Source organism: Choristoneura fumiferana, chromosome 18 (genome assembly GCF_025370935.1).
Source record: "Choristoneura fumiferana chromosome 18, NRCan_CFum_1, whole genome shotgun sequence".
NCBI lineage: Eukaryota > Metazoa > Arthropoda > Insecta > Lepidoptera > Tortricidae > Choristoneura > Choristoneura fumiferana.
This window is the reverse complement of record NC_133489.1, coordinates 17,367,266-17,388,141: the sequence shown is the minus strand read 5'-3', so window position 1 is coordinate 17,388,141 and position 20,876 is coordinate 17,367,266. Positions and strand designations below refer to the sequence as shown.

General features: G+C 37.4%; 1 protein-coding gene across 4 annotated transcripts in view; it reads right to left on the bottom strand.

Annotated features, from left to right (window-relative positions):
* LOC141438185 (protein rolling stone-like) overlaps positions 1-20,876 on the bottom strand; it is a 57,587-nt gene that overhangs the window by 20,496 nt on the left and 16,215 nt on the right. Inside the window, exons 1-2 of one of the 4 annotated variants that reach the window (XM_074101933.1) lie at positions 19,913-20,097; positions 19,119-19,359 (exon numbers count right to left, since the gene is read on the bottom strand). In XM_074101933.1, coding sequence (XP_073958034.1) covers positions 19,119-19,164 — 46 coding nt within the window. In that variant the 5' untranslated portion in view covers positions 19,165-19,359; positions 19,913-20,097. Of the gene's footprint in view, positions 1-16,089; positions 16,685-19,118; positions 19,360-19,912; positions 20,098-20,876 lie in introns of those variants that run through there. The other 3 variants (XM_074101935.1, XM_074101934.1, XM_074101936.1) reach the window with 3 other exon arrangements.

The following is a 20,876-nucleotide window of genomic DNA, read 5'->3' as shown; positions in this document are numbered from 1 at the left end:
AGGGAACTAAGTAGTGGATTAAAATCTATGAGAATTTAGAATTGTGTGACGGTTTAACATCCCGCCCACCAAGGACAACTGTAAACATTGTCCTTTAGTTGCAATATAACTATAACATTAAGTGATTGGATGTAATACGTATACGTGTATGTAAACTTTGTACAAAATAAAGAAAATAAAATACAAAACTTTCAGATAAAAGTAAAGTTGAATAACAGCATTAACTAGCTATAAAGGGTTCCACTTGACAAAGGCATTTATCTTAGCCTGATTTTAAATTTTGACCTAAATAGTGTTACTTAGTATGAATTATAACGGACATTTTTTAGTGTAAAAACATTAAATTCAGCGGCTGTGAGTGCTTTATTGAAGTTGGCTTTTGTGAAGTGTGTGTAGTGTGTGTCGGAGGTTTGTGGATCATAAATTGTTATTTAGTCTTAATGCTGCACAAGAAAATGAACCACTGTCTTAGAGACAATTATTAATTATTATACTATCGAAGGTTTTATAAAATCGCAAATTAATAAGTAGTTAAACATTAAAAACAACAAAGGGTCACTCGCGTTGCCCCTAGCAACTGACGGCCATCATCTTGGCAGCCTAGCAACCAAAAACCGCTGAATGAAACACGTTTCTTGTATGACGACCCCCTTTAATTTTTCACTTTATTTTAATTTTAGTATTTGTTGTTGTAGCGGCCGCTGTAATACATAATCTGTGAAAATTCCAAGTGCCTAGCTTTTACTGCTCAAGACATAGAGCCCTGTGACAGACGGATAGACAGACAGACAGACAGCGGAGTCTCAGTAATAGGGGTAAAAAGACCTATCTAACGATTAAGGTCCGACCGAGACTGCTTTTTTAATCTCGGCCGAGACCGAGACCGAGACCGAGAAAAAAATATATTCTCGGCCGAGACCGAGACCGAGACACAAAATATAAGTGCTTTTTTCTATATTATCATTTTATGAATCTAAAAAAACCGGCCAAGAGCGTGTCGGACACGCCCAAGATAGGGTTCCGTAGCCATTTCGAAAAAATCAAGTTATATTTTCTAAGAATTTCGTATTGTGTACAGAATCTTCCAAGTTTAGGTATAACAATCTTAGCCGTTATAATTTTCCCTGTAAATTTGATATCGTTTTCGTTACTATTCCTAGTGCCATCCACGAAGACGCGTGATTTTGTCAAAATTAGACATTGTAATAAGAACCACGGCACGCGTCATCGTGAATGACTCTACCTTTACCATCCTGAATTTTTTCAAATATTTCCACCCAACAGTTTAGATTTTAAGTTGAATATTTCGCAAACAGATCACTGAATCGAAAAATCGTCCTGGCGACCCCCTCAATAAAAGACCTATCCAACGATACCCCACAATATAGTGTTAGTCGAGAAAAAAAATCACCCCCACTACGTCTATGGGATGGGGTACCCTAAAAAAATATTTTTTTATTTAACCACTGTCAGCGTGACTGATATATTGTATATTCATGCCAAATTACAGCTCTCTAGTACTAACGGTCTTTGAGCTTAGCCGCGGACAAACAGACGGACAGACATGGCGTAATTATAAGGATTCCTAGTTGACTACGGAACCCAAAAATACGCGTTTTGAATGAAAAAAAAAGTTTTATTATGGTTTAATTAAACGTTCCACCGGGTCCTACAAACAAACTTAATTATTATCCGAAGTTATTATCACGTAAATCAAACTACAGTATTACCAATAATAATCGTTATCGAAAAGAAAAGAACGAGGTGTCGCTTGTTACTATAATAAGCAAGTAGGTACCATACGCGTGAACCCGGGCGCGGCGACCAATCAAAATCCCAAAGAAAGCTCATGCCACCGCGGACACCGCGGTAAACCTCGCGCCAATATTTAAATTCAGTGCCGTCGCGGAGTCTCGGTCGCGGCCGAGAATCTTGGCTGTTTTGGGCCGAGACCGAGACCGAGATCTCGGCTCGATTTTTGGCCGAGATTTGTCGAAACCGAGACCGAGACCGAGATCTCGGTCGGACCTTACTAACGATACCCCACACTATAGGGTCAGAAGAGGAAAATAAAATCACACCCACTTTACGTCTACGGGAGGTACCACAAAAAAAAAATCAAAAAAATTTCTTACCCTTTTGTCGGCATAGTTGCTACATAATATCCATGCAAAAACAGCTTTCAACAATGATAGTCTCTGAGCAAAGCCGCGGGCGGACAGACGGACAGACAGACAGACTGACATGGCGAAACTATAAGGCTTCCGTTTCTTGCTATTTTGCTTACGGAACCCTAAAAAATCCGAAATAGTCGTAGTTAATTTCAAAATTCAATATCTAAAAGACCGATTTTCATCAAACATAAGTATTTATGTTTAATAGCTAAGAATCGCCGCAAGAAAACACGCGTTCACGTAAAAAAATCGGTCCATCCTTGTAAGAGCTACGATGCCACACATAGATAGGCAGACAGACAGATATTGGCGGCAAACTTATAACATCCTCAATAGTAAGAGTCAAAGTCAAAATATTATTTTTCTCCTTTTGTTATCCTCTTTTTGCGTCGGGCCGGGGTTAAAATACGGTTGTCGACAAATAGCTTGTTTTTTTTTAAATTACAACTTATTTGGATTGTAAAGTAATTGTGTGGTCTGTCATATTTTATGTTGGAGCATTGCGGGCGACCGCTTAGCACGCGATCAATAAAAGGAGCTCATAGTAATTAGGCGCCCACCACATCAGGGGCTCCCAAAGCATAACTTCATAAAATATATTTTATCGCGCTCACATTCAATCGTTAACACTACTACGTGCTACTACTTAAGCGTGAAAGGGACAGTTTTAGTAAGTAAATTGGAAAATAATTTGATATTCCGATTTTGTCTTGTATCGTCCTCGGAAAGTTACCCAATTTTGATACAACTTTAAAAAAAACGGGCTAAGAGCGTGTCGGACACGCCCAAGATAGGGTTCCGTAGCCAGTAACAAGTAACAACAACAACGTAGCAAGTAACAATGATGTAATATTTTTCTAAGGATTTCGTATTGTGTACGGAATCTTCCAAGTTTAGGTAAATTTTATACCTTAGGCTGCTATTTACTCTTAAACTACTAATAATTCTCAAGCTATCTTTTTAATTTTTCCGCCCAACAGTTTACATTATTTTAGAGTTGAAATTGTCTCGAAAACCCCCAATGGTTTTAAAAGAGCTATCTAACGATACCTTACACTATAGGGTTACTTAAAAAAAAATCACTACGTCTATGGGAGGTACCTAACCAAAAAATTTTTTTTACTTTTTTTTATTTTACCTCTCTCGGCGTGACTGATATGTATATTCATGCCAAATTACATAATAAGGGTTTCCTAGTTGACTACGGAACCCTAAAAAGGATATTTTTTGGTCTGATAGTGCGTTTTGTTGAAAATACTTATAATGTAATTTAAAAAGTTCATTATTCGTTTTTTTCAATAATGGTTTATTTTATTTTAATGAAACTAAGCTAAAAATGATCCCGTTAAACTAGCTATAGATTATAAAAAAACCGCATTAAAATCGAACCATCCATTTGGAAGCTATGATGTCACAGACACATAACTGGCAGTCAAATTTATAATAGCCCTCTTTTTGCGTCGGGGATTAAAATCGTCATATAAATAATAATTGATTGATCCGTATCAATGAACTACAATCTATTAACAACTACCTTGCTAGTCCGCTACGTATGTGGTAGCTAGCGGAGTTGCCAGGTTGTACCTGGTTCACTGATAAGATAAATCATCCTTTGACATGCTTAGGCCGCGAACTAGACGCCAGCGGGGATGGCATTTTTAAACGAGGGTAAGGCCTCGGGCATAAGCTAACATATTCCCGTACAAGAAAGGACACCAAAATGCCTGGTGGCGACTCTTTTGAAGTGCATAGCTTGGGCACCCCTGCGTTACGAATCGTGCGATACGATAACAGCGGTCGTCTGTAGCTCGCGTCCGCAATCACTCGACAATGATCTTTTTCAGTGACGAGACGAGACGTATAAATCAAAATTGATGCCTTCCTCTTTACTGATAATAGAACCCTTTTGGAACAGATTGCTATTCAATGTAAAAGATCTTAGGAAAAGATGCGAGTTTAGTTCGACGGAATTGGGCAATGGATGGCCTGCGGACTTTGGCAATGGCCAACTTTATGGCCAATAAATAAAAATGGTGCAGACCTGTTATACCCATGTTTTTTAAATCCCCTTGTATATATATATATATATATATATGTATATTATATACCAAGGATACTGATAAAGAAAAAATAATTTTACGTACCTACTTACCTGCATATTTCAGTTTACCAAGCGTTTTTAAATAATAAGGTATGTAAAGTAAATTTTAATATGCTATTACAGCGAATTGATAGTTAAACTTAGTACTTAGTACTTAATTAGTCGGGACAATATGTAATTATAATCCGTCGCTTATTTTACTTTTTATGGTTCATTTATACATTTACGCTCAAAAAATCGTAAGCGGCATAGGGCTATGGAATTGTATGGGCGGAGATAGTGTTGTTTTATTAGATATTTTAGGGTGTCTCGTCATAAATAGGTTAAGGGACAGCGATGGCAGTGAGGGTCAATGTTAGTATAACATCAGTTGTGCAACATCAGCAAACAGTTGGTATAACATTGAACCACTGTCCAGACGTTGTTTTGGTTTTATCGTTTGCATAATACTAAACCTGAGATTAATCATTCGAAATTGTTATGGTTATGAACGCTGACAAGATACGTATATCTTTATTTAAAACTAATTTAATGTGTACAGGTCACGATTGGGCGGACGAGTTTTCTAGTTAATTAGTTGCCTTACGGAACTATGGACACATTGCTGCACTAGTCTATAAATATTTATAATAATAATCAATTAAAAAAAAACTTTGTTTGAGTTCATTTCAGGTGCGGATTTTAGAGATTACCTCCGGAAAAGAGAAAAAATTATTGCAGAATAACTGACCCGATTTTAAAAATGATTTCACATACCTAATATAGAAAATAACATAATCCCCGATTAAAATAGGCTACGTTGAATCTGGAAAATTTTCTAGTACTCGCCAAACACAAATAAAGTAGCAGAGAGCATCTACATAGACTTAAATAATACAAAAACATAAATGGCAAATAGTGTGCCAAGTTCAATAACATGAAATGTGTGATTTGATCGATTAAGACATGAAATAGGTGCTGATTTCGTCAAATAAGAAAAGAAAGTACACAGTCAGATGGGACGTAAAGTTCAACGAAGCACAAGGTTTTGGGTAAACGTGTCACCTAATGATGAAATGTGCCGTGCCGCTTTTTGGACGCCAAAATATCAATGAAAATGAAAATTTTGAGGAAGGGATTGATGTGTATTATGTGATTTGATTTTTACAAGTTACCTACGAATTGGCTTGCTTCATATTTCCAGTGGTCGAATTTACATAATAGGTAGGAACAGTGAACAGTGGCCCGATGTAAATCATCAGCGAAAAATAGTGTGTTAATTTTTTTAGGGTTCCGTACCCAAAGGTACTGTGACTCCACTGTCTGTCTGTCTGTCTGTCCGGCACAGGGCTCTATCTCTTAAGCCGTAAAAGTTAGACACTTGAAATTTTCATTGATTATGTATTACTGTGGCCGCTATAACAACAAATACTAAAAATAAAATAAAGTTACAAATTAAAAGAGATCCTCATACAATAAATGTGTTTTTAGCGTTTTTTTGGTTGCTAGCCTTTGTTAGCCGTTGCTAGGCGACCAAAGTGACAGCCCCTATGTTATTTGAATATTTATTTACCTAAGTTTGCGATTTTTATGATGTTTTATAAAAGCTTCGATAATATAATATAGTGACTGTCTGATTGTGTGGTTTATTTGTTTTTGTGCAAAATTAATGAACCACAAACCTCAATAAAGCCAACTTTGATAAAGCGCTCGCCAAATTAGCACCGTCACTAATCACTATGTTTACCTATTGTTTTTTACACTAAAAAATTCATACTAACAGCATTATTCATAAAAAATCCTTAATTGAGGTTTGATCTGTCTGTTATATAGCAGGCTGATTAAGCTTGTTAGACGGTTGTCAAGAAGTATGATTCATAAACGCTTGCTAGCAGTCTGCTAGTTGTTGAGCTGCTGATAGACGGATTAGACGCGTTATGTTGGCCATCTTGACAAATCAAAGACAAAAAATAGCCTCATCGATAATTTAAAAAAAAAATTGACAGCAGTGACAGCAAATTAGCAGGAAAAAAAAAGGGAGCTGTTTGTTTTCCCGCCATCTCTGATCCGCATGTTTATGTTTAAGTACAAAAAGCCGTAATTATGATAATCAAAAAAAAATATTTTTTTCATATTTATTGTTAGTAAAGTAGCAGTAATAAGTACCTTTAAGTACTTTTAAATGCAAATTCTGAAAATAATTTTTCCTGGATTTTTTTAATCTTTGCGTAACTTCACCCTTCAGTAAAAATATCTTCGGTATGGTTTTTTGCTCTTGTCAAAGTCAGCTGTTCAAACTTGTGGCGGCCATTTTGTGACTAAGCAGGGAAATAAAGGGTCTACGGTCCTCTAACTTTAGCAGAGCCTTGATCGACTGATTAGCGCTAACAGACGTTTATGAATCACTTTTTTTAGCATCGGGCCTGCAAGGAGCCTTCAAGGAGGCTCTAACTTTTTATGAATAAGGCTGTAAAAGTATTTCACTCTATTTAAGGTTTATAATACAGTTTAAAATTTATTCACACTAGTCGACCTTCTTATTATTTAATTACACAACATACAAAGTCCGCCGAATTGCCCCCGAATGAACTGCGCTGACAGACATTTTTTGAGCCGTTATTATTTGGTCCATGAATCTGCCAGTCACCTGCCAGTATATCATTAATGATAAAGAGGTTGCAATGTGAATAATCTCTTTTGCGACTAAATTATCTTGTATGGGTACACCATATCCTTTATTTTTCCTTTTTCTAGTATGAAGTACCAACTGGATTATTTTAAAAAATATATATATTGTAGGCCTTTATATAAGCAACTACCTAACAAAAAACGGTTGGTGTCGCTCTTCCAGAAAGCAAGAAAAAAAATGCTGAAGTTTTATTTCCTACATTTATCCAAGTTTTTTTTTGGAAAACTTAAATATTATTTAAAGAATATGTGAGTCTCTATACATAAATTACTGTACTAAAAGATTACGTAGCTCGCATTAGCCAATGAGGAAAAAAAAACATTTTTGTGAAAAGTTAAAAGAAATCATATCTCAGAAAATAACAAAGATAGGAAGCTGAAACTTACAAGAAATAATATTTGTCATGAGGGCTCTTATTAAAAAAAATTACAGTGAACGTTTGGTGAAAGGGCCGCTTTTCCATGCAAACACGGCTACGCTCTTTGGCATACTTATGTAAATTTGGTGACAATACAATAATCTGGTTGTGTGTGACATCTTGGTGATCCTACTAGGATCGTCTCTGCAGGAGGGAACTTCTCAATAGTTAATAGTACAGACTTGAAATTTGGTACAGATAAGTAGTAGACAATGCAAGTACAGTCAACAAAAAGTACATTCGGACAAAAAAGCTTGTATTAAAAATGAATTATTACAAGCATTATATTTAGGTACTTGCTGTGTAATGTACTCAAATTCGAAATGGATATCTTCAACCGATTGAGCTGAAATTATACACGCATGTATAAATCTGATGACAATGCAATATTATAATGAAATAGAGTTGATCTGCTGATAAAGCTAGCGGGTGACCATAGGAACTCTGTGATAAACGACACGACAGCATCGAGTTAGGACTCGTTTGATTCATCTTGACAAGGACTTTGGTAACCAGGGGCATAAAGCACAGTTAGCAAAAAAAACTTATATAAGAAGAATTTTAAGAAAAACTTTTACTGAACTGTTTACGGAACCCTTCATGTACGAGTCCAACTTGCACTTGACCGATTTTTTGTAACAGCCTTTAGTGAATTACACATAAGTAAGTATAACAGCTTAATATTTAAATTGAGTAGTTTAAGTAGTTTTTTGAGATAAAGGGGTTCAAAAGAAGAGCTAAACGGCTCATGTACACATGACGGGTATGAAAGCTTTTCACTTTTGAACTTGGCTTGACAAACTATTGTGTGTCTCGATTATAAATAAAATTAAATGGTACTATAGTGCAACGATGAAATTCAATATGAACCGTAAGTAATTCGTACGACTAGTATACAAATTCCTCTGATTGGTGTCGTATATCGCTGTTGAGCTGAGGACTCTTGCCTATGTAATAGTACATTACTGCAGAGGCCAGTAAGTAAGCCATCCTGGACGAGTAGAAGTTTGATTGTGATGTGATGATGATGATGATAATGATAATAGTGATGATGATAGTGATGATGATTGATGGTTATGGTGTATATGATGATAATGATGATGATGATGATGGTTGATGGTAATGATGATGATGATAATGATGGTCGTTGATGGTGATGATGATGGTTGGTAGTGATGGTGACGATGATAATGATGATGATGATAATGATGACATGGACCCATTTCAAAAATACAGGTTAACTACCAACACCCAACACTGCCGCTCGGCCCGCGCGCTGTTTATGACTGGTTCCAAATTTTTAAAGGAACCGTTACTGTCCAGGGAAAAAAATCATACTTAGTTTTGGTTTCGAACTGTTCAAGAAGTAAATTTCATACCTTACTTCCTGGACAGTTCGAGACTACTTCTTGGACACTAGCAGCTAGTCTCCAGGATGCGTTACTTTCTACGACGTTTTTGATGACGTTATGGTAACATTTCATACCATTTTTGAGAAAAGTTAGTTTGTTTTAACAAACATTCAGCCACGTGACTACCAAAAAGGTTTAGCTGCTATTGGCTATTATGTAACTTATACGCAAAGCCTCTAAACTACAAGTTGGTATGCAATAGCTACAATTGAATGAATGCATCGCTGTCAGAGACAGACAGTTCAAGTGAGGGTCAATGTTTAAATCAGCGATTAATTGACGCTAAGGCTAAGAACACACCACAGATGTCACGCATGGAGACAAGTATTCGACTTTTGTATCCCTGGCTTTTAAGCTATATCGTACACCAGTACCACTGCGTAACAGCTCATAAGTACGTATAGTATAACCGCTAAGATGTGTGTAATATGACCAGTATCGAATCTCTTGCTGTGCGATTTCTAATGTGGACTCAGTCTTATGTTCACGACGAGCCCCCGAGTCCCGGCCAGCTGACGAGTAAAACTGATCAATTGATATCTTCGGCCAAAAACAAACAAGCTATCATGTTACTCCGGTGCAAGCTGCAGACAGTTATGATTATAATGATCTTCTGTAACCTTCAGAGTCGTTTTATTGACTGTTGTTAAAGATGTATTCCAATGCAATTGAATGATTGATAGATTGTTTTGCAGGTGGTAGGACCTTGTGCAAGGTCCGTCCGGATTGCTACCACCATCTTGCTTGCTAATCCTGCCGTGAAGCAGCAGTGCTTGCACTGTTGTGTTTCGGCGTGGAGAGTAAGACAGCCGGTGATATACTGGAACTTGAGGTATCCCATCTTAGGCCTCTAGGTTGGCAACGCATCTGCAATACCCCTGGTGTTGCAGATGTTTATGGGCGGTGGTGATCTCTTACCATCAGGAGACCCACTTGCTCGTTTTCCAGCCAGTCGAATAAAAAAAAAATTACAACAGTTTTTTTACGCTGCGAGTACCTACCTAATTGAAAGCTCGTATCCAAATTGTAAAGGTGCAAAAATTTTGTGAAGTGAGGGAGTCCTATGTCCAACAGAGGACGTCCCACGGCTGATATAGTGATGATGATGATAAAAGAATTAGTAGCTCTTTCAAAAAGTCCAAATATACTCAGTGGCACAAACTTTGGCCCACACTACATACAAAATTACCTATAACTGCATACATTCGAGGGCCAGATTTTTTGCCGCTCAGTATATCTTAATTCAATTTAAGCTATAATACGAACTTATAAGGAACTTATGAATGTGAAAAAATCTATTAACGGTTCGGGAAAATACTCTGTTGGGTGAGAAGATGTTCGCAAGAAACTTAGCGAGGCACTCACGTATTTTGTTTGTTATGCCTTCCAATAACTATTTTTTAATGATTTAATACATTTTGAACTTTTGCATTGTAAACTCATATTTTTTAGGGTTCCGTAGCCAATTTGGCAAAAACGCCCCCCCTCTAACATCAAAACCGGTGGGTGGAAAAATTTGAAATAATTCAGGATGGTAGTAAGTATATTAAACTTATAAGGAAAACTATAACGGTTAAGTTTTCTTGAGAATTATTAGTAGTTTAAGATTAAATAGCAGCCTAAGGTATAACATATACCTAAACTTGGAATATTCCGTACAAAATACGAAAACCTTAGAAAAATATTACTTAATTTTTTCCTAATGGCTACGGAACCCTATTTCGGGCGTGTCCGACACGCTCTTGTCCGGTTTTTTTGTACATTATGATAACGTACTTACCTTTACACCAAACAAGATCGCCCTTGTGATCTTTATCGAAATTGGCATTGCTTTTTGCATCAGAGTATTAGATGCCATCCATGTACCTTCGCCATGATGTCATGGCAATTGTCAAAAAGTCGTGGCAATTGTATAAAAATGGAATTATGAGATTTTCTGTTTCGAGGTTTTAAAGTTACAAAGACTGACACTTTAGCCGACGATAAAATATGTCGAATCGGCCACGGTCCTCTAAAACATCTCTCCGCGCACTAACTTCTCAACTACAACGATATAGTCGACCTGACCCATCTCACGTTTTGAGCATCTTGCGGAATGATTTTCAGGGTCCTGTGCTGGAAGGGTCCAACGGAGTCCTATTGCTGTCCCTCATGTCTCCGTTTGTTGTCTGTCATACAAATTTTACAATTTGACGGTTGAAGCCTACGTCTTGAAAATTTTCACTAGTAGGTAGCATTTTGTTGACCCAAAATCACAGATCGTCAAAAAAATATCGTCTCTGCATATCGGTGCTAAAGCTTCTCATCAATCTCTAGGGATTAAAGTTTTTTTTTTACTTTTAAGTTGGAAACTCCCAAACAGCCAATCTTGGTGTTAGTGAATGAAGAATGTTCAGAAAGAAAGAAAGAAAGAAAAATGAAAAAAAAACATTTATTCGTGACATTTATAAAGCAGACAAAAAGAAACAAGGAAATCGAGACAAATTTTGTGTGTTGTTTTAGGGCGTGGAAATAACCTCAAAATGATATCGGTACAAAAATATAACAAAACACGATTAAATTTCGTGAAACAATGATTATGAATATGAATCTATTTAATCCTTAAGGATTAATTAATTTGCATAGTCCAATCAGTTGAAATAGTTTTCAATTTTGACTTAATACACAAGCATTTAAAGCATCATTTCAAAAACAATAAAAAAAGGAAAAATCCTTATCATTATTTTTTGCTATTTAAATTTTGAACTTGGTGTCCATTAGACGAGCGTACGTATTTAAAAAGTAATATTGTAATTTTGAACAGAACGTTGTTTTTTCCTCGCATTCAAAGTGAAAAGTAGAGTGTTTAACGCGAGACTAAACAACCATAATGACACTCGAACTATAGCCACCCTCGCTCTGCTCGGGTGGCGAAACATCTCGAGTCATTATGGCTTGTTTTAGTCCCTTGTTGAACAATCTACTATTTAGCACGTATCTACTTAAGTTTAAAAAAAGCGTTTTTTAATCAATTGTTGTGCCTTTCATTCCTCACTTACGATCATTTAATTCGTTCTTTTGTGAATGTAGTTTTGTTTTCAAATTGTTTGAAACATTGACATTGAGTCTCGCTCTAGTATGTTTTGACATCATCAAGATCTCGTGATAGCTAACTATTGTTATATGAAACTGCGCTAGTTTTTATTATAATGTCCATGGTAACAATAACAACAAATGATCGTGTGTTGAAGGGTACTAGCGATGGTAGCGATATATTTAGTTGGTGTGTAAGCATTGTATAGGTATAGTTTCCTGCAACAATGTTTTTGAAAAGCTTCGTAGTTATTACATAAAAGTTGTCTGTCAGCTGTCTAGGTTAATAATTATGGCCTTATCTAGGAGGTCTTTTACTTGTCGACGTAATATTTAGTACAAAATTCTCACTGATTCAGATAGATTACAAAAATGAAGGTCTATTTTATCAGTTAGATATAGTATCAGGAATTTATCAGAAAGTAGTAACACAGGCCCTAAATAAAAGTCTTGAAGCGATTGCAAACAGTTGTTTTAAGACCTTGTTGCACTGGAAGCGTTCTGTTCAATCGCAATATGTGTGGGTGGCCTGCGTCCGTGGCTTCCGTCCGTGGTAGTTTTAGCTCGTGGAAATATTAGTAGATTTTTTAAAGCACAGATACGGCGGTTGAAACGCTTCTTAGCCTTATCCGGCAGCGAGCCAGAAGCACGTGGCCACAGACTCACGTGCCGCGCGCGTTCATAAGGGCATCGCAGTTAAAGCACGTCGGCCACAACTACATTATATGCGCAACTGGCGGCGCGGCAAGCCAATTCTCTATTCATTGCACAGTCAAGAGACTCACCGCTCGGCGGTTAATTGGCTAAACACGCAATGAATATTAGTAAATCGTGGCAAGTTCGTTAGCTTAGACACAGACAGTGTATTAATACTATACTAAGTAGTAGGTACAATGTAAAGATAGAATTCTGCGAATAAAAGAGTATACGCCTCGCAAATTGAAAATTCAAACTGAAATATAGATGCACAGAAAAACCAGAAAAATAAGACCAGCACTGGGAATCGAACCCAGGTCCTCGGTATTCCGTACCGCGTGCTATACCGCTACACCACTGCTGGTCAACGGTACAGACACGAATTTCCCCTATGCACCTCATATCTCAGCTTGTTTGTTTCTTATTTAGCCACTTAAGCAGTGACGCTAGCGACATCTATACCGTAGTCCTCATCGAGAAACTTACGCCTCGCCTTGCGCGCGTTTGCACAGTCATTTAGTTTGCTTGCAGGCGAAGTTTGGTTGCAATGAGGGCTATCGCGTATGAATTCGCCGCTAGAGGTGCTAGTGTAGGGGTGGTCTCCGAAATGTCAAATATCATAGCTTTTGGGTGAGCTACGCGGGTTTACTAATAATTAGGATAATTTTGTGAATATTTTGCAATATCTGAAATTAATTATGGCAAATATGCGTTCCGGGGCAATGAATGTCTGTGTTTTGAGACAGTTTTGTCTTTCCGAAACCTTGTCCTCCCTTTATTCCGAACAAAACGGGGACTATGCAACACTTTGGCATGCTCGATGTTTTTATGGTACGGTTTTAAGGTGTATTAAATATGATTTTAGTCTAAACTTTGTTTTCACGCCCGTAATAACAGACTTTGAAAGCCATACTTAAAAACCTCACGCAACAGTGCGCCATCTAGTGAGACAAAAAACGATAGCCCTCATTGTATGCGTGCAACTGTACGCAAATTCGCCATCATAAACACCAGAGCTGTCTTGGCGCTCAAAAATATCTGAACAGGACCGCCTTGTCAATCGCGTAAGTGCGTGTTCCGATGTTATTGAGCACCTGAACAATGTTTACGATGGCGACTGCACACCTCAAGAAGTAATTTTACCGTTCGTTAAACACCATCATTATTTTTTATTTGGTCTGAGGTCGTAAATTGGCAGCGCTCATTCACTGCCGCACTGCCAAACCATCAGGGAACATCGATGGGCTTTTAATTGTTTTGAGAATTTTTATGCAATTGTTAACTGAATAATATATAGGAACCTAGTTTAAAGTGGTAAGATTAAATAATAAAGATTGATGGTCTCGTAGTCAGGGAAATCGAATAGAAACTAAACAACAGAAATGTGGCGGGCTCAAAGTGCAGTAAATATTTTGCTAATCAATCTACCGTTTACTTGCTTGACTTTGTGCGATGTGCCAAATTGATACATGTAATCATAATTAGTATTTTTCATAAGATAAAAGAAGATTTCTGCATAAACATGTACATTTCTGCCAGGTCCATGGACCATCAACTAAGTGCATAGACCAGCGGTAAGGTGAAATTAGGAAAGTTTCCCAAAATGACTACTCAAGGCGTTTTTGCGGATACCTACGCCAAACTAACACAGCGATGCACTGCTTGAGAGCAAGCGGGATTGACAAACGGTGGTTATATAGACATCGTCGGTTTCTGGTGCAAATATCACATGGCTGACGCGAATAAGGGTAAGAGACTGACTGCAGAGAATGAAAAGTGCATATCTGAACGTTATTCCGTTGTATTAGTTTAGTATCACGATCAAATCGGGGACGTTCTGAAGACAGGTCGGGTCAGGAGTACTGCACGTGCAGGAAGCATGCATGAAAAGATTGATGAATGTAGAGGAAGCGAGAGTTGTATGCCGGAACCGTAGCAAGTGGAAGGATGTAGTCTCTGTCTACCCCGTTGGGAAAGAGGCGTGATTTTATGTACGTATGTATTAGTTTAGTATCAATACAATAATATTTGACAAAGTGTTGCGCCCGAAGAATCCAGCTCGCATAGACAACATTCGGGAAATTTCGTGACCTCTTCTGGTCCTTAATTTCGTAGTGGACTCAAGACGTGGTGCTTCACTATATGTCTTATAAATAGGCTCAGAGTTTCTTAGCGAGCTATGGAGAGACCTATGCTGTTTCTCTACGGGATCGAATCAGAAATGAGGAGACACGTAGAAGAACAAGGGTCACCGACATACCCAAATGTATTAGCTCGTTGAAGTGGCAATGGGCAAGACATATAGCAAGGAGAACAGATGGCCGTTGGGGCCAAAAAGTTCTCGAGTGGAGACCGCAGATCGGCAAGCGCAGCGTAGGACGTCCACCAACGAGATGGACGGATGACCTGGTTAAAGTGACATGTTCACGGTGGATGCAAGCCGCTGCCAACCGAAGCAACTGGAGGGGTTTACTAATGTTTCGGCGAATAACGTTTGGCAACCTGTTTCATTTCGCAACTGTTTCATATTCCTGAAACTGTAAGTATTCCAGGATTTTTATAAAACTAACCTAACCTAACCTAAAGGGCCTAACACGATGGCCCTGAAATAAATCCTGAAATATCTACAGTTTTAGAGTTTGCGAAATGAAAAGTTGGGAAATGAAACAGGTTGCCAAACGTTACATTGCGAAAAGGCAGTACCCGAACTAGAGGTCTATGGGGGAGGCCTATGTCCAACAGTGGGCGTCCTACGGCTTAGATGATGATGAAGAATTTCGTAGTGTCTGAAGCCAGAAGATTCTTTATTCAACTGGTGTGTGTTGCCAGTGATAGCATACGGCTCTGAGACGTTGTCCTTGACTGCCTGTCCTAGAGGCCAGAGCAGAGGAGAGGCTCAGAGTCATGCAACAAGTTATAGAGAGAGCTATCTATGCTCGGAGTTTCTTTGCACGAAACCGGAATACGCAAATTCGCTAAAGAACTAAACACACTACTACTAGCTCGAAGAAGTTGAAGTGGTCATGGGCGGGCCACATCACTCGAAGAACAAATGACCGTTGCGGGATAAAAATTCTCGAGTGGCTATACTGAATAGGAAAGCGAGGCGTTGGCAGACCTCCCACTAGGTGGACTGACGACATCGCAAGAGTTGTGGGCAACCGGTGGATGCAAGTGAGCCTTCTGAGTGATAATGATAATGGAAATATAGAGTATGCTATTTCTATAAAATAAATGTTTGAATGATATTATTACCAATCATGCGTGAGAAGAAATTTTCAACCAACTGAAGGAGTTTTGATAATGTTAAAATTGAACGTTTCGGTGTTTTTGGTTATATATACACAAAGTGGTATGTATACAACAGTTGTTTTGTTTACATTCAAGAGCACTATTGATAATTCAAACTTCCCATAATTCATGTATTTATATACGTGTAAACTAGAAGTAGTGCGAGATAAAAATTACGTATATAACTTTATCCCTACATTTATTTATCAAGTTAACAATTTGTAATAAAAATTGTTTAAAATTGTTGAAAAACTTACTCAAATCCAATATGGGCAACTTCATGCTTCTGATAATATCCAAGCAGCAAATTGAACAGTTTATAACATAAATAATATCACCAGCTTACTTTAATACCTATCAAATAACTGTATTATTAGTATTAATACATTTATGCCTATTTTTGACTGTATTTTGCCCGTATTTCGCGTTTGTTGGGATGTTTTGACAGGAGGGAATGCGAGCGATGTGCGCATGCCCGCGCGGTCGGCACACTGCGGCTCGACGGGGATACATACCATGCCAATGCCAATGCGTTGTTAAAGACTAAACGCAGAAACACCATTGTACACGGTGGGTTTATAATCAATCAGGCCGCTACTTGCAGGTTGTATTTGCAAGACGGTCAGTAATTTAATAACCGTTGAGTTAGAATTATTTATTAAACAGTGTTGTTCTATGACTAGGTATACGTTAATTTGACAAAAATGTTCTTTCTCAGACCTATGGTTTCCCATAAATTGAAATAAAAATAATAGATATTGTTTGCTTAATTATTCTAATAAAACCTAAGTATAGGTAAATTGTGACGCACTGTCGTTCGTTCTTCCTTTTTGTTTAACTTGCCCTGTTTGCTGCTGTTGTTGTTGTTATCCCTAACCATTCATAGTTTTTTTTAATGTGTTTTATGTCTTTTTGTTTTGTATAATTTGAATTTTACAGTGCATTGGTGTCTAACTGTAATGCTGTAATTTTTTGTTGGAATAAATAAATAAATTTCTTTGGGTCAAATTTTGCAAGTTCATTTGATCCACTTTCAGTAGTCGAATTGACTTGAAATTTAGTAGGTATACATATGTATATAAGTTGGATGACAATGCAATTATAGTGAATGATAAGTACAGTCAGAAAAAAACCTTGTATTAAAAACAATTTTTTAACAGAATCTTATTTAAAGTTGGCCTGATGAACTCCAGTGTAGCTTGTAGGTAGGTACTAGGTAATAATGAATACATATGCTTATGTTTAACATTTTTTTTTACATTTATTTGCATAATGGATTTTTAAACATCGTACCTACCTATAGTTTAAAATAAATGTTTCATCGGAACCTTATCAGTTTTATTAGTATTCATGCAGCAAACCGTATGAATCTGACTAAGTGTGGTCGTTATAATTACAAAGCGAGCATTGTTTTTTTCATACCAATCGACACTTTAATCGTTTTTCTGTTTGCTCGTCATATCATGAGTTAAAATATTTACAGGATTCGTAGTGGAGTCCGACGTTGCGGAGCGCGCTCGGCCGGCGGTAACCCCACAGCTGCGCGATCCGTCAATATAATAGTTGCGTCCCCAAACCTCGATTAGAACTAATTCATACGTAAGTGGCTGTTCCGCGTGCCGCTCCCGGCAATCACAGCTGATCACTACACCCGTTTTTAGCCGTTTGTAGCACAATTAGAAGCCACTCGTCATATTTAAACACAAACAAATGGGATCCTAATTTAAAGCAATTGGCTGCTCCGCACCGAATCGACAGGCAATTTATTGAAGAGTCCCAATGAAAAAAAATGTCCGATGACACTGCGCTAAAGTTTCATTGGTAATTATGTCTCTACTCGTAAGTCTAATAAATCAAGGTCAATAAACGATGTCTTCAGAAAAGATTTTCTGCTAGTGGCCAAGATATATTAGAGCTGTAATTTTCTACTAAGGACTTACTCTTACCTATTGGAATAATATTTTTATAAATTTATTTTGAAACATTTTAATATGGTGCTAAAAATATCACTGGCAAAATTCTAACGGGTGCAAGAAATTGACTTCAATTTAATTGAAAATTACTACATTTCTGTGAGATCACTATCTTGTACAGGATAAAGAATGGGATATCATTTACAAGTACTTTATTGAAAAACGAATAACGTACATAGTTTCGCGTAATGTAATGATTTTATTGCTCCAAGTGATAATGCAAGTCTCTGTTCCCATAGTAGCGAAATACGTACAAACAAAGTTGGCGCAATATAGTTAGAATCTCGTTAAATTTATTTCGGTACTACAGTATTTCGATTATATAACATTTACTAAAATTTTATTATATTAATCGTTTAGTTACAAGTGGAAGTAGTCGTATTATGAGTTGAAAGTAGCGTAAGATAGGTAATGTGGTGTTTTATATCCTGCAGTTAGTCTGTAAACTTTGTATTTTTTTTTATTCGATTGGATGGCAAACGAGCAAGTGGGTCTTCTGATGGTAAGAGATAACCACCGCCCATAAACATCTGCAACACCAGGGGAATTGCAGATGCGTTGCCAACCTAAGATGGGAATAATAAAAATTATATGTATATTTCAAACAACTTAGCGATAAGTTTCAACACTGCAAAAATGAAATAAAAAATTAAAAAATGCATCGAAATTTGCTGTCGATAAAAATCGGTAGGTTACTCAGTTTTTTATGTAACAAGTTGTGTATCTGCGTTCGATTTAAGTATAACGAATATTGAGATGAAGCCAATAATATTTAAAGTTTTTTTTTTAATAAATTAAAAAAAAACTTTAAATTTTATTGGCTTTTGCTTATAAGCAAAAGTCTCAGATAATAGATATAATAAATTTTTCGATAGAGTAAACAAACATACAATGACGTCGTCTTATGAACCTAATAACGTATATAATTGCCAGTGTATGTACGTTATGTAAGTATTAAACATGTATTAAAAACGCCGGTAAATTGAACGAGATTTTGGTGTACGAGTACAAGTACAATTAAGATTGAGCTTAAGTAGTAAAGTCTCTAATTAAAACGGTTAAATTTACGCGTTATAATTATGTACTTACTCACGTTTCACCAAAATCATTGCATAAACGGTGAAGCAGGAGACCAGGTAAAACAATACTTCACACAATGCCATAGTTATGAACACATCGATCTGACTGTCGACACTCGTTAACCATTCGATACTGATTGGCCAGCACTTCAATACTAAACTAAACATGTGTAAGTTAGTCCCTACTTTATAAATTTAATAATAATAAACAGTGCAATTGTATTGGCTACGTACCTGCGTCAACTGTCATCATAGGAACTAGTACCACATGTTTGCACATTGTTGTTTTTTTTATTCCGCGCGTTTAGGAGTGAGCGATCAGGTGGCGCGCAGGCGAGTGGCTCGTATTAGCGCGGTGCCTGGTAGTGGTGGCCTGGTAGCGGCTGCGGAGTCACTGGCCGTCGCCGCGCCGCCTCACGCCAGAGCCTGCTGACGAATCGCCGGTGCCCACGAACCGCTAGCTTCCCGCCATCTGCTACGAGAAACGGTCGATATAAGGGACAACGCTACGACTTTATAAGAGTTCATTTATTTTATTGAATTCCGATTTCAAGACCATCGTGTTGCGTGTTGCATGAAAGAGACTTTCAACTTTTTTTTTATACCTAGATATAATTGCAAGCGCGCAGCGAGTTAGCTACGTATAGCGCCGAAGACTCCCTATTATTATTATACGAGAGTCTATAATATGGCATTTTTGGCGGTATCGTTGCGCGCTCGCGGCGAAATCGTTACGCACTCGCCTCGCTTTTAACTCGCCCGCAATTCGCTACTGTGATAAGGTCCTTAGTCATTTTAAATAGCAAAGTGATTGGGCCAAGCCTGCCGTCAGCTGCCTCGCACCCCCGTTCTAATGACCATTATTACTTACTTATGTCACATTCTACCTGGAACCTTGTATTGTATTTAGCAAAGACGTTGGTGCGTATACGACTTGGGACTTTAAACGACCTACTTATAATCGATTTGTGAATGCGGGTGCTGCGATAAGATTTTTTTCTTAGAATGCGAAATGTGAGATCGCTTACCAGAAATTGACGCTATGTGGATTGAGCACAGTTGATACGTACAGTCGGGGTAAGAAAAGGTTCTTCACCTTAAAGTCGACATTTGCTTGCACCAAGGTAATTATCAGTCCTGCCAAAGTTAAATTTCAAACGAAACAGAAACATCACGTTCGCATTTGCAATAACAGGTTAATCGGACTGATTGTGACAGGTCAACTAATAAACATTAGATAGTCTTGTTTATGTCAATATTTTGTACAGATTTTTAGGGTTCCGGAGCCAAAATGGCAGAAACGGAACCCTTATAGTTTCGTCAAGTCCGTCTCCATGCACGTAACAGAAATTGTAATTTTTAACTCGCATCATTGTGTGGCACATAGTTCGACAGATCTTTTGAAAAGATACTAAGGTTTCTCAAAAACCTTTTTGATTAAGTGAAGATTTCCGGAAATAATCGCTCCCAAAGTAGCAAAAATTGTCCCCCCCCCCTATATCTTGTAAATCGTGTGTCCAAAAAATATACAAAAAATATAGAAAGGTAACGCTTAATAAATACTTTCAACGAAAATTGGTTAAACATGATCGGATTTACCGTTTTTGAGTTATTGCCGAAAAACTGCACTTCTTAACAAAAGGACGTAAGTGCCGTGAAGATACGCTCTTGTTCTGGTAATAGATTTTAAGACTGTAGTATATTCGAATTCAATGGAATTAAGCAATCTGGTAAACAAATGTGGTGACTGACATTGACACTTGACTGACGACTGACTGACTGACGTTTGGCTCTAGTGATGTGAATGCTCTTTAAGATACTTCAATAAGCGTATTATTATTATTTTAAATTTATTCGTATTTCATTATTTAATGTTTTCCCTAAGTTTCACGATCTTAACTTAAAATATTACGTTTTTCTTAAACGAGCTTCCACCAACCTTATACAAATGAAAATTTCAAAAATGGCTGATCATGTGTTCTTAGTTCTGTT